Source organism: Thalia democratica, chromosome 9 (assembly GCF_965202585.1).
Source record: "Thalia democratica chromosome 9, ktThaDemo2.hap1.1, whole genome shotgun sequence".
Taxonomy (NCBI): Eukaryota; Metazoa; Chordata; class Thaliacea; order Salpida; family Salpidae; genus Thalia; species Thalia democratica.
The window spans coordinates 31,113,528-31,131,647 of NC_139173.1; the positions used below are offsets into that span (position 1 = coordinate 31,113,528).

General features: G+C 30.9%; 1 protein-coding gene across 1 annotated transcript in view; it reads right to left on the bottom strand.

The window, feature by feature from the left end:
• LOC145845187 (uncharacterized) overlaps positions 1-18,120 on the bottom strand; it is a 204,207-nt gene that overhangs the window by 142,226 nt on the left and 43,861 nt on the right. The window contains exons 61-84 of the mRNA XM_082952610.1: positions 13,277-13,476; positions 12,381-12,632; positions 11,821-12,060; positions 11,313-11,496; positions 10,097-10,281; positions 9,444-9,558; positions 9,247-9,388; positions 8,826-8,989; positions 8,413-8,570; positions 7,917-8,076; positions 6,928-7,209; positions 6,483-6,631; positions 5,257-5,512; positions 4,711-4,926; positions 4,338-4,552; positions 3,809-3,923; positions 3,138-3,367; positions 2,570-2,865; positions 2,268-2,382; positions 1,901-2,094; positions 1,445-1,685; positions 944-1,276; positions 562-670; positions 112-226 (exon numbers count right to left, since the gene is read on the bottom strand). Coding sequence (XP_082808736.1) covers positions 112-226; positions 562-670; positions 944-1,276; positions 1,445-1,685; positions 1,901-2,094; positions 2,268-2,382; positions 2,570-2,865; positions 3,138-3,367; positions 3,809-3,923; positions 4,338-4,552; positions 4,711-4,926; positions 5,257-5,512; positions 6,483-6,631; positions 6,928-7,209; positions 7,917-8,076; positions 8,413-8,570; positions 8,826-8,989; positions 9,247-9,388; positions 9,444-9,558; positions 10,097-10,281; positions 11,313-11,496; positions 11,821-12,060; positions 12,381-12,632; positions 13,277-13,476 — 4,666 coding nt within the window. The remainder of the gene's footprint in view (positions 1-111; positions 227-561; positions 671-943; positions 1,277-1,444; positions 1,686-1,900; positions 2,095-2,267; positions 2,383-2,569; positions 2,866-3,137; positions 3,368-3,808; positions 3,924-4,337; positions 4,553-4,710; positions 4,927-5,256; positions 5,513-6,482; positions 6,632-6,927; positions 7,210-7,916; positions 8,077-8,412; positions 8,571-8,825; positions 8,990-9,246; positions 9,389-9,443; positions 9,559-10,096; positions 10,282-11,312; positions 11,497-11,820; positions 12,061-12,380; positions 12,633-13,276; positions 13,477-18,120) is intronic.

An 18,120-nucleotide genomic window follows, 5' to 3' on the forward strand; every position in this document is an offset into this window, starting at 1 on the left:
TTTTACTGGCAAAAAGAATACAAAAGCCTGAGTATAGAAAACAACTTTGCATTAAATAACTGTTTTGATGGTACTTACAAGAAAAAATTTATGAACTTTTTCTTTACTTACAAAATAACTTTGTAGTGGGTGACTTCCTCTTCAGAACTTGGCTCGTTCCATTTCACATGGATCATTTCAGTTGTCACGGATTTCAAATGCAAGTTTTCCGGCTTGCTAGGTTTTTCTATTAAAATAAATATAATTTTTTAAAAGTAAATGCATAAAAGTATTTAAGGCTATCTTTTGATTTTTTGAATTTATAACCAATTAAAACTTTAAAAGGTTAAGCTTACATTAAGTTGATATACAAAACTAAATTTTTAATAAAGTTATCCCCATAAAGTTTTTACCATCTTATAGCATTTAAAACGTAAGCATCTCAAAAAAATTAAGTTAAGTGTTCCCTTTTAAAAATGAAAAGTTACGTATATACTTTTAGTCATTGAGATATGTAAATGGACTTAATTAAGTTTCTGAAACTTTTATCACATAAAAAATTCAGAAATCGAATACACTAACTTGGTTTCAGGTAATTAATTTCTGTTTCGTCTGAAGGCCTTCCGATTCCAACCTCGTTTTCAGCACTAACGCGAAACTTGTAACCGACCTTGTGGTTGAGCCGGTTTGTCTGTTTGAAAGTATCAAACATCAAATAGTTTTTTAATTTTTCAATAAAAATTTTGAGCTTTGTTTGAAATCGACAATTACTTTTTTAAAAGTTGTTTAAAAATAAAAAACTTTGATTCAAAAACTTTCACCTGCTAAGTTACTCGATTTTAACACATAAAGAAAGAAACAAGTCAAGGCAACCTTTAAAAAATAAGTTTCTGATCTGATTAAAAGGTTAAGTAAGCAACAAAAAGTAAAAGCTTTAAAGGTGGTTAAATAAAGCAGCTTTTACCGTGAAACTCAAAACGTCAGGCGGTTTCTCCCCGACGCGCTTCCACAGCATCGTGACGTCATCGTGCTGCTCTATGAGGTACGCCACCACGCCGCAGCTCTGTGACGTCATCGCTTCCGGCTCGTCCCACGTCATCGACATGCGGCTGTCGTCGTCGGTTGCCTGGTAACGGAGGTTTAGTGGGGGGTTGGGCGCCTTCACGACGGACCTGACGGGCACCGCCTCGCTCATGACATAATCAGAAGATCCTGATTGGTTGAACGCGCTCAAGCGGAACTCGTAGGTCCTACCTTCCTTCAGCGACTTGGCCGTGTAGCGCAAAATTTTGATGTTCTGTTGATTGATCAATTTAAATTTATATTTGAACTATTAAAAAACAAGTTTATTTGTAAAAAAAATTGTTTTTATTTGTTAAAAATGTTCTTTTTTATAATAACAATTTTATAATCTTTAAAGATAAAACAAAAATTTCAAAACAATGTGTTTTAAATGGAAACTCGCCTTGCTGCATGTCTTCCACGACTTCTTCCCGTGTTCCCGCTTCTCAACCACGTATCCTTCCACCAGCGCGTTCTCACCACTGGAGGGAGTTTCCCCCCACATCAGCGTCACCGACGACTTGGTCGTCTTGACGACGATGAAGTTGACGGGGGGCGACGGTGACTGGATAAGCGGCTTGCACGTGACTGTTTCGCTGACGTCACTGGCAGGGGAATCCCCCGCCTCGTTTGTTGCAACTATTCTGTATGTTAATAAATTATGAAGATTAGTGTCATGTTGTAGATATAGAACTAAAACTTATTTCAAGTTTATTTTTACTAAGAAACGCGTTTCGTTGCATTTTAAGAAATTAAATGGAGTTTTATAAGGCTTCTAATAATGTTTGATTGTTTTAAAAATAATTTAAGGTTAACACACTTAATTTTAAATAGTTTTTTGTAATAAAAAATTGCTCACCTGAACTGGTACTGCCTTTTGACGGGAATGAGACTGTCGACGACTTGCTCGCACCCGCAAACGTCCGACTTGCACGTTGAAAACTTCTTCTTCCAATCAGAACTAGTTGCTGACTTGTGCCGCATCTCTACCTTGTACTTCACCTGCTGGTCAGCTGACTGCTTCCAAGTTAGACGCACAGACGTGTTTGCAATCTGTTTATTGGTTGTTTTTGTTTATACAAAAGCTTAAGCGTTTAAACATTTGTAAAGCTTAAGCTCATTTTTTATAAAAGTAGATGTTTTTTTCTACAGTTTTAGAAACTTCTTAGTTATTTGTGTCATTTTTTTCGAATTTAAATGTATTGCTTGATTGTTAGAACACTGACATTAGTAATTTTAGGTGTGTCCGGTTTTTCCGGAATTTCGACGGGGTCCTTGGTTGTGTATCCGTCGCTTGGATCACTCGGCTCGCTTGTTCCAGTTTCGTTCTCGCTGGAAACTCTGCACAAAAATACAATTAACATAACGAAACAAAATATTAAAAACTTTCAAACTATTTTTTGTTAAATCTGAGGTTTACCTCTACCTCCTGAAGCTGTAACAAAAAAAAGCATAATAATTACTGTAAAAGTTATTATTATGTTGTTGAACTTTAGTCCATTGAAAGACAGATATTTTTTCAAATCACCTGAAACAGTAACTTTTGCCTTCTTGGAGATCGGTCGCCACGTACATGAGCTGATGCGGGCCGACTTGAGCCAGGCCCTTCCAACTCTTCCTCTTCTCCTTCACTTCCACTTTGTAGCAGATTATGGGGAGGCCCCCGGTGTCCAGCGGCTTGTTCCACTTCACCCTGATCTCGCGCTTGCTCATGACGTCACAGCGGGGCTTGGACGGCGGCATGGGCCGGCTGAACGGGTTCTCGACGATGATTGGTTCGCTGGACGCCCACGGGCCTGAACCCAACTCGTTGTTTGCTTGAACCTGAGAGTTTTTTTTTTAAGTAATTATGTTTTTGTTTATTATCGAAATAGCTGAACTGTAGCTATGTTATTTTTTATAGTAGAGGCTGAAAAGCATAAGGTAAATGAAAAATAAATTTTAGAAATTGGTATAAAAACTTTCTAAAGCTATCAAAAAAAATTAAAAAAGATGATAACTTTAAAAGCAAAGTAAAATAAATAAACTCTTTCGTAAGCTACTTTAAAAAAAATCGATATTATTTTTAATAACTTTCATAGAAACAAAACGCCAACCTGTATCTGGTACGTTTCTCCTTCCGAGAGGCCGGTCACCTTGTACCACAGCTGGTCGGCCGATATGGACTCGAAGCTGGTCGTCTCCCACTCGACCCGGCCCTGGTTGCCCCTGCCGACCAACGCCGTCTCCTTCTTCACTCTGACGTCGTAGCTGCGGAGGGGAAGTCCCCCCGTGTCCGGCTGCGACCACGAAACGACGCACGACGAGTCGCTGACGTCACTGACATCTGTGTGCGACGTAATAATGACAAACCGATTAGCACTTAAGTTAATTGAAAGTTGTTTTTTCAGTAAACTACTTTAAGAATACACAAAGTTTCTCAAATGTTAATGTTTCAACTAGATTTATTGATATAGCAATTAATATTTAAACAGATTCAGTAAATATTTTGAAAAATTTTAGGCAAAACTTAAACTTTTTAACTAAACACTTAAATAAAAAGACTGATTTGAATAAAAATTAATAATTTTATGACTAGTACTATGGTTTAATCAGAATCAAGATTAACTTGAAATTAAAAAAACATGTACATAAATAACTTTTCGTTATTATAACATACAATCAAATATAATAGGCTTACAACTAAACAGAATTAAAGTTTTCTTTAATAACAAAACTGTCTATCTATTATTTAACATTGAGATCAAAGTTAAAATTAATTAATTACTTATATTGTCCGGTCTGGCCGGTTTGTCGAATACGTTGACGAAGCAATTAGCCGTGGCCACACCGAATTCGTTTTCAGCTTTTATTTGGTAATTGCCAAACCTACTTCTTCTAATCTGTTTAATCAAAATAGAGCTTTAAGTTTTATTCAAGTCCAGTGTAGACGTTTTGGATATTGAGTTATCAACGTTTCAAATGTCTGATTAATTTTAATGTAAAATGGAAAATATACTATTTTTAACATACTTTCAAGTAAATTTTTGTAACTGTAAACAATCTTACTTCTATATTTCAAAATAAAATTAGCCGAACAATTTTCTAGTTCAAAACAACAAAGATTAAACACGTTAGATTGTAGTCTACAGAGACAAAGTAAACGCATCAAAGTAAAAAAATATACAGGTTATAGCGAGCAATTATCAGAAATATAAGCATTATTAAACTAACAGAGCTTTGACAAAAGATCAAATCTTTAGATAAAGTGCATTGAGTTAAACTTGTGACTTTTATGTGACAACCAGCCAACTTACGTGCTTGATGTGCAAATCGAAACTTCTTTCTTCCAAATCTTCAACAAAGTCGTACTTCAAAGATGTATCCCGCAGTTCGACCGAGTTCAACGACCACGTGACTTCGGGAAGCGGGTCGCCTGTGACGCAAGTTTCTATTATGACGTCATCACCGCTGTTCGCCTCAATTCCTCCTTCTTGCAAGTTTCCCCCGCGAAATGTTATTCGTGGTCCGTCTGACCAAACAAGTATAAAGATGATATTTACAAACTTTTCTAGTAAGTTAAAACTAAAAAGGCTGTAATTAAATTTTGAAACAAGTTTATTAATGAACAAATTTCAGAAGTAATAAACTATTGATTGTTTTAAATAAAAGTTTTTTTTATAAAACTACCTTTGTTGTTTCTCGTCACAATGAGGTCGCTGCTTCGACTCGGTTGACTGAGTCCCACCGAGTTGAGCGCCCTCACGCGGAACTTGTACTGTTTGTTGGTGAGGAGATCCTCTGCGGTGTAGCTGGTCGCTTGGTGGGGTAAGACGTTGCACGGAGCGTATTTGGCCTCCGAGTGTTCGTCGATGCTTTTGCACAGCATCTGCTCGATCATGTATCCTGCGAAAAAACGTTGCTTCAGAGCCAGTATAAGACAATGCATGGATTATAATTAATAGCAAAGTGGAATCATGATCTTTCATTTCATTTGTACGATAGCAGTTTAAACTTTTTAAGGCTTGTTATCTTATAATATTTTACAGTTTCCAACTTTAAAACTTTACAAAATGTTAACAATCTTATGTTTTTTTTGTACTAACTTACTACTGTGAAAACATTAACCTGTTACTTTAAGCGTAGTTTTTTTAAGTAATGTCATAGTTAAACTCGTTTAAAAAAAAGAGTCATGTTGCTTTTAATGCTAAACAATGAAACCTTTTACGTGCAAACCTGTGATTGGAGCACCGCCGTCCGAACCAGGCGTCAACCACGACAACTGAACCGAAACGTCGGTCACGTTGCTATGCGACAGTGACGTGGGTGGAGAGGGCACGGTGGCTCGTTTCCTGGCAACCACCGAGTGATCGAGCTCCACGGGAACACCGGCTCCTGATTGGTTGAAGCAAGTGACGCGGAACCGGTAAGTTTCTCCTTCCTGCATGCTGGTCACGTGACAGAAATTTTTGTTGGATTTTACGCGATCCACCTTTGAAGTTGTGTTGATCAAAAAAACTAAGCAGCATAAAATAAGAGAGGCTGATAAAATTTAAGTACTTACATAAATAAAAGCTTTTTATAATAATAAGATAAACGCATGAGGTTGTTTTTTTTTTTGCACACAGTATATGAACAACGAACTTTTCAAACAGTAAGCTTTTTAAACTAAGTATTGTTGGAGTTGTTTTTAGATTCAGTTTTCTAAACATTAAAAAAAAAATCTATTTTTAGAATAAATGTAGAAAGTATTAAGTTGTGTTAAATTTTAACTTCAGAATTAAAACAAAAATTTTATAAAATGCATATTTATTGATAGAAAAATTGTCTAACAATTATTTAATATTAATATTTGTGCATTAAAGCTTTTTAAAACCCTTTTAATAAGTTTTTCATGTGACTTTTTTTAACTTGATTTGGAATTAGAAACAATGATAATTTAAGCTAAACAACAACAACTAATTAACTCACTTTTAAATCACAAATTAATTAAATTGTGTAAATATTAAAATGTACATTAAACAAAAAATAATTCTTAAACTTTAAAATAAAAACGAAATGACAAAGTATACTTTTGTTATAATTCAAGGTAAAATTATTTATTTGAATAAAAAAAGAAATTGTTTAAAAAAAAAAATGAATACAACTAGTTTTTAGTTTTAGTACCTGCGTTAAAAAATCCTAAATACTAGAAGGTTTATTTTATATATAACTAACTGCCTAAAGTAATTATTGAGCTTTCAATATTATATATCTTTGAAAATCTGCTCAAAATCTTTGATGATTTCAAACAAAAAACCTCTAACTAAAAGTGTGTAAAAAAAGATATTTCTATGACCAGGAACACATTTTCGTTTGCTTTAATTGCAATTTTCCGAACGTAAATGGTCTAATAAACATATGCGGTCAACAGCAGCAGCAATAAAAACGAAAGAGACAAAAAAAGTAAAAAAAAGTTTTACCTCGATCCAGCCGTCGCCCGCTTGGAACTCCACCGAGTATCCGTCTATGACGTCACAGTCGTCGATCAAAGGCCGCTTCCACGCGAGCTTGCAGCTGGTGGCGGTGACGTCATCCGCCGTTACGTCACTGACGACGCTTGAGGGCGCGCCTGAGAGCGAAAATAGGTCAAGTTCAAAAATTTTGTTGTGACTTTGATAGTTTGTTTTATATTAGTAGCACATATATTTCAAGTTGTTTTGACTTTTATTGTGCAAGTTGTTCATTTTACATGTTTTTTTTACGTACAAAAACCTTTAAGAAAAAGTTTTGCTGAATGTTTTATGAAAACAAAAAGCAAAGTAAAATACATTGAAACAATAATGCTCTACCAGTATAGAAAAAATATAAATACAAAAAAAGATCTCTAATCAAGATAGTATAAACACTTTGTGTAAAAAAACTAACACAAAATGCTGACGTCGAAAGAGCAGGAGCTCTGTCCGATTTGGTTTTTCGCCACCAGCCGGTAGGTTCCTTCGTGTTCGCTTTTCTTGCAGCCCTCCACCACCAGCGTGACGAGGTCGTCTGTGACGTAACAGTTGACGTTTTTGCTCGTGACGACCTTCTTCTGATCGAGCGACCAATCGGCGGTGAAGCGGGGGACGGCGAAAACGCTCGCCTGAAGAGTGATGACGTCACCTTCGATGAACGAATATTTTCCGTCTTGTTTGTTTATCCGCGGCGAGCCTGTTTCGTAGTATGGTTACATTATTATATTCTTTAAGTTTTTTTAGATCAATTTTAATTTTTTTTTCCTTCATAACAGTTTTAGATTTTAGCTGTATAGTTTTAATAAAAACACGTGTTTATGGAAAGTAAAAAAGAGTTTTGACTTTTTTATTTATTTTTAACTTGGTTATTGACGGTTACTATTTTTGAACAAAAATGTTGGTTATCAATACAAGTTGTATTACTCAATACAACTTAAATTATTTAATGTTTTGAAATTTAGAATGTTATGGTTAAAGTAAATGTTTTTAAAAAAAACAAATCATTATTTTTTAATTTACACATAAACGTGTTCTGTTTATAGAAATTAAGTCAAATAGTTAGATATAGATCAAACTAACCACATTATTTTCTTAGAGCTTAAGTAACTTAGTTTAATTGTGCTAATCTGTTTGTTAACCTCTTAAGCAGTAACAACAACATCGCTACCACATACATCTATGTTATTTATTTTAAAGCTAATGTTTAATGTCCTTAGTTTCATATCTAGTTTTTAAGCGCTGTTTTAATAGATTTTTGTACAAACATTATCTTTTAATTTTATTTGTAACACTAGTTGTTTTATTTATATAAATCAGATTTGAAAAATACCTTAATGTTAATTCTACGTACTATCACAGTCATATTAATTCCAGCAAAGCTGTTTACAAGTGTGTTAAACTTACACTTGGTGGTTATTTGATTGCTGGGTTCGGAAGGTTCACTATCACCGCTCGTGTTGTTCGTAATTACCCGGTAAATGTATTTACTCCCTTCCTCTGTGTTTTTGTCAGTGTACTTTCCGATGAAAACGTCTCTCATCTGGTTTAAGTTTTCTTGGCACAGCTGAAGGAAAAGTTTGATTACTAAAATTAAATAAAATTAATTCAAGCTAATATTCTTCTTTCAAAATCATTTTGTTTAAAGCCTATCAATGTAGTTTTTTTTTTAAAGACTTTGTTGCTTTACACATAAAAAGGTGGTTAACAAAATGTTTTATCCGCTATAGTTGTTAGTATAAGTTAGCATAAAGAATTTAAAAAGTTATTTACTAACAAAAATTACTGATTCATAAAAAACTACGAAAAGCTAAAACGTTATTTAGATAAAACATATTTATTCTTTAAGCATTGAAAAGTCGTAATGTAGATTTTTAAAGTAAAAACAAAAATTAAAAGATACCTTGATGCGGTCCAGTCTGATCCACTCATCATCTTCGTCTTTTCTCCTCTCTATGTTGAAATAACTGATCTCTTCGTCTTCGTGCAACCACTTGACTTGCACAAACGAACTGACCGGATCGTTTTCGCAGGCCACGTCGAACGGTGTTGAAGGTTTACCTGGATATTCGTAATGTTAAACTTTACTGGATAAATTATGAGTTTAGAGTAGTTATAGTTTGTCAAAAGTCTTTGAAGGTTTTAAAAAGTTTTGAAAATAATGCCAAGTTGTATACTCGTTATTAGAACAAATGAATAAAGACTCTCAGTTTGTTTTTTGGGTAAACATACAAATTTAAATCAGTTAACAAAAAAGGTAGGCGCAGTTATGTTTCAAAAATGTAAGTGTTAACAAAAGAAACTAATATATCTCACTTATTGGATCGGAAACTTTTATCAACGGGATAGTTGCTTCTGCTCCGAGACCTTCGGAGTTTTCTGCTTGTACTTTGAACTCGTATGATACTGAGTTTTTTATGCGGGGAGACCTGATTACGTAGCTTGTTGTTTTCGCATCTACGTGGTTTACCTTTTTCCATCTAAAAATTCAAAGTGAATAAATCTTTTTGTCAATTTTATGTATTTTAAGATCCTTCAAAACTTATGCAAAAACGTTTAGATTAATTATGGATACTTTTTGATATAAATATTAACTTTTGACAAAAGTTGACAGATTTAGTATTTTGGTTGGCATTATCTCATAATGCATACAAATAAGTTTAACTTATAACTTTGTAAAACATGCAATCATTTCTAAATTCAACTTAACTTGCTTAAAAAAAAACAAATAACTTACTTTTTGTCTCCCTGTTTTCTAAACTCGAGCAAGTACCCTTTGATTGGTGAACCCCCATCGAAATTTGGTCTGGTCCAGCTGAAAGCTACCTTGTCTTTTTTGACTTCAACCACTTTGAAGTTTTGCGGTAGTAATGGTGTCTCTGAAATAAACAGTTAATACAAAAAAGGAAAGTAATTTGAATATTTCGAACAAACCGATATTTGTCTTTGTGGTGATAAAGTCGCTGGTTTGAGCCCAAGGGGACTTCCCTACTTCGTTGAAACTCGCCACCCGAAACATAAATTTCTGGCCTTCAACCAAATGCTCGATCTGGTTTATTTATTATTTAAGGAAGTTGCACTATAAATTTTTTTTTAATTTAATTATGAGTTGTGTATGTCAGTCTACAAATTTTTTCAAAGTGAAAATTAGTTATTTAGCAAAAAAGTAGTGGTTTATGATGTTATATAAAATAATGTGTTTCTAGACTTATGTTTTTGATTTTTCATATCATTTTTATAAGCTATAAAGACAATAGTAGTGACTCACAATAGATTATTTTTAATAAATACATGCAAAAGTATCAAAAAATTATTCATTTCATATCCATGGATCAACTTAAAAAAGGTTTTTCAAAAAGATTAAAAACCACTGAATTAGGCAACAATTAAAGACAATTAAATTTAATAAAGCTAACAATTAAAGTTTTTCTTTTCAAAGCTGCCAACAATACGCTCGGTTTAAATTAATCAATATTCACAAGGATTATCTTTCAAGTACAAACAAACCACAATTACTAAACACCCACGTAAATGTATGATGAAATACTGCAACTTTAAAAAATTAAAAAAAACAAATTTTTACTAACCTTACAACAGCAATCTGTGGTGCTTCTCTTTACAACTTTCCACAGTGAGCTAACGTTGTTCTTCTTCTCCACAGAGTAGCCCGTCACCCGGACTCCCCCGTCTTTCAACGGTTTCGACCACTCGAGGGTGGCAGAGTTCTTTGTTACGTCACAGACCAACAAGTTTGTTGGCGCGGAAGGAATGTCTGTTGGTTGTGATGAAACTTTTGAAGAATAAAAACTAAAACTTTAGAAAAGTAAATAAAATCGAAGTAGGATGTGTTTATTTAGAAATAGGATTAGTATCAAATCTTAGGTCTAATCATTTATTTACAATGAAAATACAATTCAATTTTACTATTTGAACACTTTTTTTAAAACTTTAAACTACAAAAAGTTTCAGTTATAAAAAAATAGAGTACGTTTGCTGTTTGGTAACATTAAAAAGCTATATAAACTATAAATAAAGTTGTACTGTTCAAGTGTTTATCTTTATTATCATCTAACTTAAAAATGCTTAAAGAAAAACTTCTGCTGACTGGTAAATAAGCACTTATATTTAGAAATATATTCATATAAACAGAGTTTAGAACAGCTAAAATTTTGTTTCAACTAAAAGAATAAAAAAGGTATATAAAACTTATGAAAAACGTAACTGTAAAGCTATTTTGAATGCAACAACTATCAGCAGTTTTTAAACTATAAAAGTTGTAATAAAACAACGCTAATAATAAAAATCTATTAAATCAAATCAAGGTAACAAACTTGCCTGTATATTTATTTGTTGTATTACCAGTATATAACGGTTATTTATAATTTTAAGTTGTGTAGATTTTTTTAACTTTAGACATGTTGCATAAAAGTTAAAAATAAAGTACTCGTTGTTAAGAGTTTTATCAAAAAAAATATCAAATTGTAGCTTAAAAAATTGTCATGTGAAGAAATAAATAGTGTTTTTTTTTTTTAATATAAGTTTAGTACATAGTTAAAGCGATTTTGTTAGACGCATAAAATGTTATTGAGCAAAAATAGTTCAGAGAGAACGTTGAGAAATGTTTAAGTTCTAAATTATATGTTTTGATAAAAATCTTTGTCGTAGCTAACTAAAAATAACGAATTTAGCTATGTTCTAAATTTAAACTACAAAGGTACTGAGAAAAAAAAGTTTGACTCAGACAAAAAGGCGCTTAGGAGTGTCTACAAACAAAGCATTCATCAAAATCACATAACAGCTAACCTAAAACAGACGCCATAATTTCTATTTTGTCTTCTCCATAACTGTTTGTTGCGGTAACATCATATTTCCCTCCGTCATCGACTGCAACCGACTTCAAATTGAGCTTCACCGTCGAGTTCTCCCTGACAAATTCAACGTTGTCGCTGCCGACGACGCTGGTAATGAATTTGTCGTCTCCAGCGCTCTGTGAATATGACAGGAAGGCTGTGATAATTGGTGACATTTGAGCTAACACCCGAGCGCGACCACTTGCTCGGCTTTCAGCGTTTGATTAATTGACTTGAAAGCCAAATTTGAACGCTGAACCTTTTGATTAACATTTAGCGCGCGCTTAGCTTCAGCTCGAGTTTTATTTGTGCAGCAGTTTTACTTATGCTCGAGTTGTATAACACCATCACTTCTTATGTAAATTATAGTACAGATTTATTTTTAAAGTTTTTGAATAACTTATAAAAATTAAAAGTCTAAACTAAAATAAAGAAAATTAAAAACATTCAAAACAACAAACTGTCTTTTTCCAACTGAACACGGGATCGGGAAACCCCAAATAAGCAACCACGATCGAGTAGGGCTTGGAAGTCTTCATGACGACCTGGTCACTATCGTCAACCAATGTCAGAAGTTCCATCTTGGGCGGGCACGGAAAGCCGACCACGCATGTGGACTGGCAGGTCCTGTTCAACCGGGCCGTGTACCTACCCAGGTCGCCAGCACCAGCCTTGTTCACCACCAAGCTGTGCGTTTTTCCCTGTTGGCATGTAAAAATGATAAAATGAGAGGTACAAGTCGAAAGCAATCAAAAAATCAAAAAATGAAAATATTAAAAAGTGTGTTTTGCATTTAAATCAACTAAAAAGCGTAAATGTACAAACGGCTATGAAATTAACGTTATATATATAAAATAAAAACACAACGTTTTTTTTTTTTGGTTTTACCTAACTAATTGTTGTCCATTTGTACCTCACATTACACAAGTAGGTAAATCGATTACTTAAACATCTATTAATAGTGTTAAATTGAAAAGTATTAAATTTAACAGTATTAAAACATTCAATTAAGCCAGCAAACCTCAGCCGAGCACATGAGCTGGTGTTTCTCGCTGTTGCTTATTTCCTTGTCATTCAAAAGCCACTGGATTTTGTCGAGCTGGCTGATTTCGCAGGTCAGTTTGAAGGAACTTTTCAGCTTGACTTCGAGCTGGTCGGGAAGGACTTTGGTGAAGGTGGTCGATTTGCTCGAGGACCTTTTGCGCAAGACGTGCAGAGTTGTCCTGGATGAAACACGGTCGATTTTGCACTCGTATATGCCTGCATCGGATATCTAAAAAAAAAAAAGTTTATTAGGTTGATAGGGTGTTTTCATATTATTTTTACAAAAAATTGAGTTTTTATGAAGTTTAAGAACTGTTAAAAAATTAGGCCACATGGGGTGTGAAAAAATTAATCAATTTTTATATAAGGCCTGTCTGTCAATTCACTACAGATATATATATATATATATATATATAAAATAAGGTTAATGTTTAAACTTAAACTCTTTCAACTGAGCCCACTTGAAGGGCTTTTAAATAATTTATTCAAATTATTATATATTATTATATATATATATATATATATAACTAATACATACTTTTTCTGTTTAGCTCAAAACATTTGTTTATGATTTACTTTGTTTACTTTTAAAATGAGCTACTGAGTAAAAATTGTATTTTTGAATTATCTTTTTCTAAGCTGGGTTAAAACCTTGTGAGGTAAATACTTATTTAATTTTATAAAAAGCCAATGTAACAAGTAAAAAGTAAAGTCTAAAAATAATATTTCTTTTGACCTCTGTATAAAATTTTAACCTGTATTTATTACGGCTATCATCAATAAAGTTGAGATGTTCTCGCCATTAATATGTGCTCTGTATGCAATTAAAAACAAAAAAAATTTGCCACAGAAATTTATATTTTTGTCACCAACTTTTACGTTTTTAATGATTAGCTGAAGCACGCCTTTATCTTCTTTTGTTGAAAATCTTTCGTTTTGTGCAACTTTCTTGTTGTCGTGAAACCACGTCACAAACGACTTGTTCGGATACGTCACTTCACAGGTCATTATGACGTCATCGCCCTGATTCGACTTGACGGGCTTCAGCTCTTTGGTGAAGCTGACTTTTTCATCTGAATTTTTATAAATAATTTTTAAAAATCAGTTTAAAACACAAAACTCAAAACACAACCTGATCTCGAGTAAGATCTCGAGTATGTTCGCCGCAACATTTTCTTTTACTAATTGCCTTTATTACTGTTTGAACCTTACCATACTTACAATAAACACAAAATTTACAATTGACTTATTTTTAAAAAATGATTCTGTAAAAAAGAAGGAAAATAATCAATTCCAAAAATCTAGCGTTTAAAAAAAAAACTAATTCGTGTGCTCTTTCTTACTTAAACATCAGTGATTAAAAATAAAACTGCAGTGCATATGCTTGAGTGAATAAGTGATGTAAAAAACACTTCTTGTTGCCTTCTTACACAAATCCCTAAGGAGCTTCAAAACAAATCCCCGATAATTTCGTCAGCTTACACTTTCTAGCGAGTGAGCGCGATTGAAACTACAAAGCGCGTCATTAAAAATTGTTATGTAATTAGCGTGGTTTTAATTAGTGTTTGTTTATTCAGAAAGAAATACTTTCGACAAAGCTTAAGGATAACGACGGTAAGTAGAACAAAACAGTATAGTTGATTACGAGATATGTGATAGAAAAAAAAATGTTCAAGTGATATAATTAGGGTAGTTTTCAAGTTTTTATTAGTAGGTAGAACATTCTTATTTATTTTCAATAAATTCCATTTTATAATACAGAAGAATAGTAAATAGTGTTATAAAACGTTTTCTATGGTTGATTTTAAAAAGCAAACAATTAAGAAGCATAATCTAGTTTAATTAACGATAACTTTACTCTGAAGTTTTAATTTACGAACATTGCCAAATACTTTATTTATAAAACCTTATGCTTTTACACAAGTATACAATATAGATGGCTTTTTTGCATTTTAAAATAAGAATATATAAAATTTATGTTAAGCTTTATTTAAATATTTAAATAGTTATTAATAGTACGTTTAAGAAACATAATTTGAATTTTATTTTGTATAAACAAAAAGGAACAACTTAATTATATTACATAAAGTCAGTAACACACTCACTTAAAAGTTAATAATTTAATTTTTTTTATAGCTTTTATAAAAACAGAAATAGAAGTATATGTGCTACTTAATAGGTTATTTATAGTAACTTTTTATTCATGCAAAAGATTTTCACTTTAATTTACCGCACTTATTAAAATAATAAAGACAGAAATTATCAATTGTAAAGTTGTACCTTTATTGTACAAGGTATTTTAATAAAATGCATGAGTTGTAAATTATTATAGTTGCTATTGATAAGTTAAATCAAATAAATAAATTTTAAATATATTAAATTAGTAAAAAAGGCATAATGTTTTAAGCGTAAATATTCATTTATTTTTTTTTAATTTATTTCTGTTAGCATTCTGTAATTTAACATCTGTTTAATACAAAAACAGTCTCAATATTTTTTAGTTAAGCTAAGTAGTTTAAAATTACTTTGGAAAGTTCAGTCGTTAACTTTTCAATCAGTCTTCAAAGCATTTGAAAAATTAAAAAGGTTAATGTTAATTAGTTTTCAACAAACTTATGTTTCTTAAAACTTGGTAAATTTTCTTTCTTAAAGTTTTATTAAGTAAACTTAAAGTCTTTTGTAATTTTTATAAAAATATTTATATAATTAAATTAGTGATTTCTTTTAGTCCTAGTATTTAATATTTATAAGGTTGTAATCACAATTCCAACTACGATAGAAAAAAAAGTATAATATATATCTTATATATATATATATATAATATAATCTTTAAAATTTGTTTTTGCATAAATTATTTTCGTAACAATCTATACAAACCATATTCTGTGTTTACCAAAATCAACTTCTTGAATAGAACAAAACTACTACAAATAAATACTATAAAACCTATTTTTTTGTTAAGGTAGACAACATAAGGTGTACAAATAAAAACTTTTTGAAAAAAGTTTTCGGAGTGTTTTTTTTGAATGGTATTTATTGTAACAGGATAAAAAACTCCTGATACTTTAAAACTTTCTTGTAATCATAGTCTTACTTTTTGATAAAAGTGACTGTTTTTTATTACTTCATAGACTATTTGAAAGGTTTTTCACTTTTTTTTAATCAACTAAGCTTTACTTTTAGAAAAGTTTTATTTATTGATTTAAATTATCTTTTTAGAAATTAAAGAAATGAATATTACTAAATAAGAAAAAAAATAATGTCAAATAAAATGTGTCTCAAATACTTAAATATATTCAATTAACAAAATGAAAAACATTAGATTCCCTATGGCACTTTTTTAACTTAAAGGAATCTTAAATTCTAATAGAATTCATGTTTTGTGAGTTTAATAAAACTGTGATAACTTGATTAAGTTAATACTTTGTTGAACCTTTTTTAAACCAATTCAATTAAATAAAAATCGTAAAAATATAATTAAAAAAATTTTTCATACAGAGTTAGTGTATTACGAAAAGTATAGTTAAGCATATTAAAATTTTAACACAAAAGTTTATAAAACCGCATGCTAAAGGCTTAAATTAAAATTAAACTCGTAGACTTAATATTTGTTTCGATATTTAAAAGCATAAACAAGTTTAAAAAAATAGTTTAACATAAATAAAAAATAAGTATTTCATTATCTAAAAAGTACAACGTATCAAAAAAGTAAACGCCAACATATATTTTACTTAGATATAAAACTTCTATTTGCTGTAAATCACTTTGACTTTAAACTTTTTTAACAAAGTATTTTAATACGAATATTTACCTAAAAGTGCTTTGTCAAAGATGTGATTAATTTTAATTTTAAATTTAGATATAATATATTTAATTTTTCCTCTTTTTTTAAAGCTATATTCTGATATTTTTGAAAAACTTTAGTAAACTGTATCATAGTTAAATACAATTTAAACAATAAATTATCAATTGAAAGATATAAAGTCTTCACCTAATAGTTTAGTGTGAACACACTATTATTATTTTTTCAATTCTGCACATAGCTTTAGAAAAGTTTTAAAATCACTAACGTATAAAACAAAAGCATTGATTAAAATGTGGTAGTGTTTAAAAGTCGTTTTAAAAAACTTATTTGGTAGTCAAACAAACGGTTATTATTATAGAGTATTATTACAATCGTTAAGTTTAGTAAATATTTATGTTTTAAACGCTTAATTTCTTTTATGGGATTTTTTAAATTATTAGCTTGTAATTACTTTTAAACTTTAGCATAATATCGATAGTTATATTTAGATCAGAAGGTCTGATATATAAAATTAAAAAAATTTCATTGAAAATGTTGCTCGCAGGGTGTATAGAAAAAACTTTTCGTTGGCCGCAGTTATTTAAAGTACTTTTAATGATCAATAAAAAATACAATTTCTAAACAACAATGTGATTTTTAATGCAAAAAAAAGTCACTAGTAATTGATAATTGTTTCAGTAATAGCCTACCTGTAAGTTTTTATAATATAAGTTATAAACGTTATAAAAGTATTTTAATAGCTGTAAGTTATATCACAGGCCTCAGTTCGCGAATCACTGATTTAATATCACAAAACTGTATATTAATCAACCTTAGTTTGTTAGTTTTAACCACATGTTATTTATATTTACAAATGAAAATATAATAAAGAAAAAGAATTATATTGAACTCAACTACTGATTTTTTTTACATATTATAGTAAAACTACTTTGGCGTTTGAAAAAAAAAATAGCTAGCAAATTTGCTAATAACTTCTCACTTTAAGTTTTTTTAATTGACATCTAAACGTTCAAAAAGGTATCAACTGTTTTAATAACTTAGTCTTTACCTATTCCCTTAATTAAATTTAGTAGAAGCAGTTAGTAAATATTAAAGTAGTTTAGTAAACAGCATATGAATAATCTGTTGTTTATTTTGGGACTTTTTGCTCCAAGCACGCCACGATCAGTTTGATAAAAAGAAAGTTTATTTTTTGAAAATTTAGTTGAAAAACTGCTAGCATAACCTAGAGGTCAGTGGCCTTTATAACTTGATAGATATGTTTAAACCACAGGTCTTTTAATAAGAAATGTGTAAACTTTACGAGAAACGCTACTCGCGGGCACTGTATAAAAAGATCATTCGCAAGCACACTTATCTAAAATAATTAAACTTTTGCGGTAATCAATAGAAATGAATAGTTTTAAATAAGTAAAGTTATAAATTATTTTATCACTATAGCACTAGTAATAAGTAGTTAAAAGTTCAAAAGCCTAAAAGGAAGTTTTTACCTTAAAAACCTTTTTAATATTTTAAATGTGTCTATTACGTGTGATAAAAACACACTTCGGACCAAATTTTGTCCGCGGGTCGTAGTATGCCAATCACCAGCATATTCACTAATTATTTTTTCTATTTAGAGACTTTTGTTTCGTTGTTTTAATGTTCGAAAATACTCGTTTGGCAAGAAGGCTTTGAATTTGTGTAGTGTAGTTTTCAAAAGTTAAAAGTTAGTATTTTAAATATAACTCTATGTTAAAGTTACATTATTTAATTACATTAAATAAAAGAATACTTTGACAAGTTCAAGTATTGTGTTTGTAATTTTTTTGAAATATGTGAGTCTATAAATAAGTTTTGAATAATCTTTAAAATTTTGTTGTATATATCATAGTACACCTATTTTTAAAATATGCTATTACTTTCATAGAAT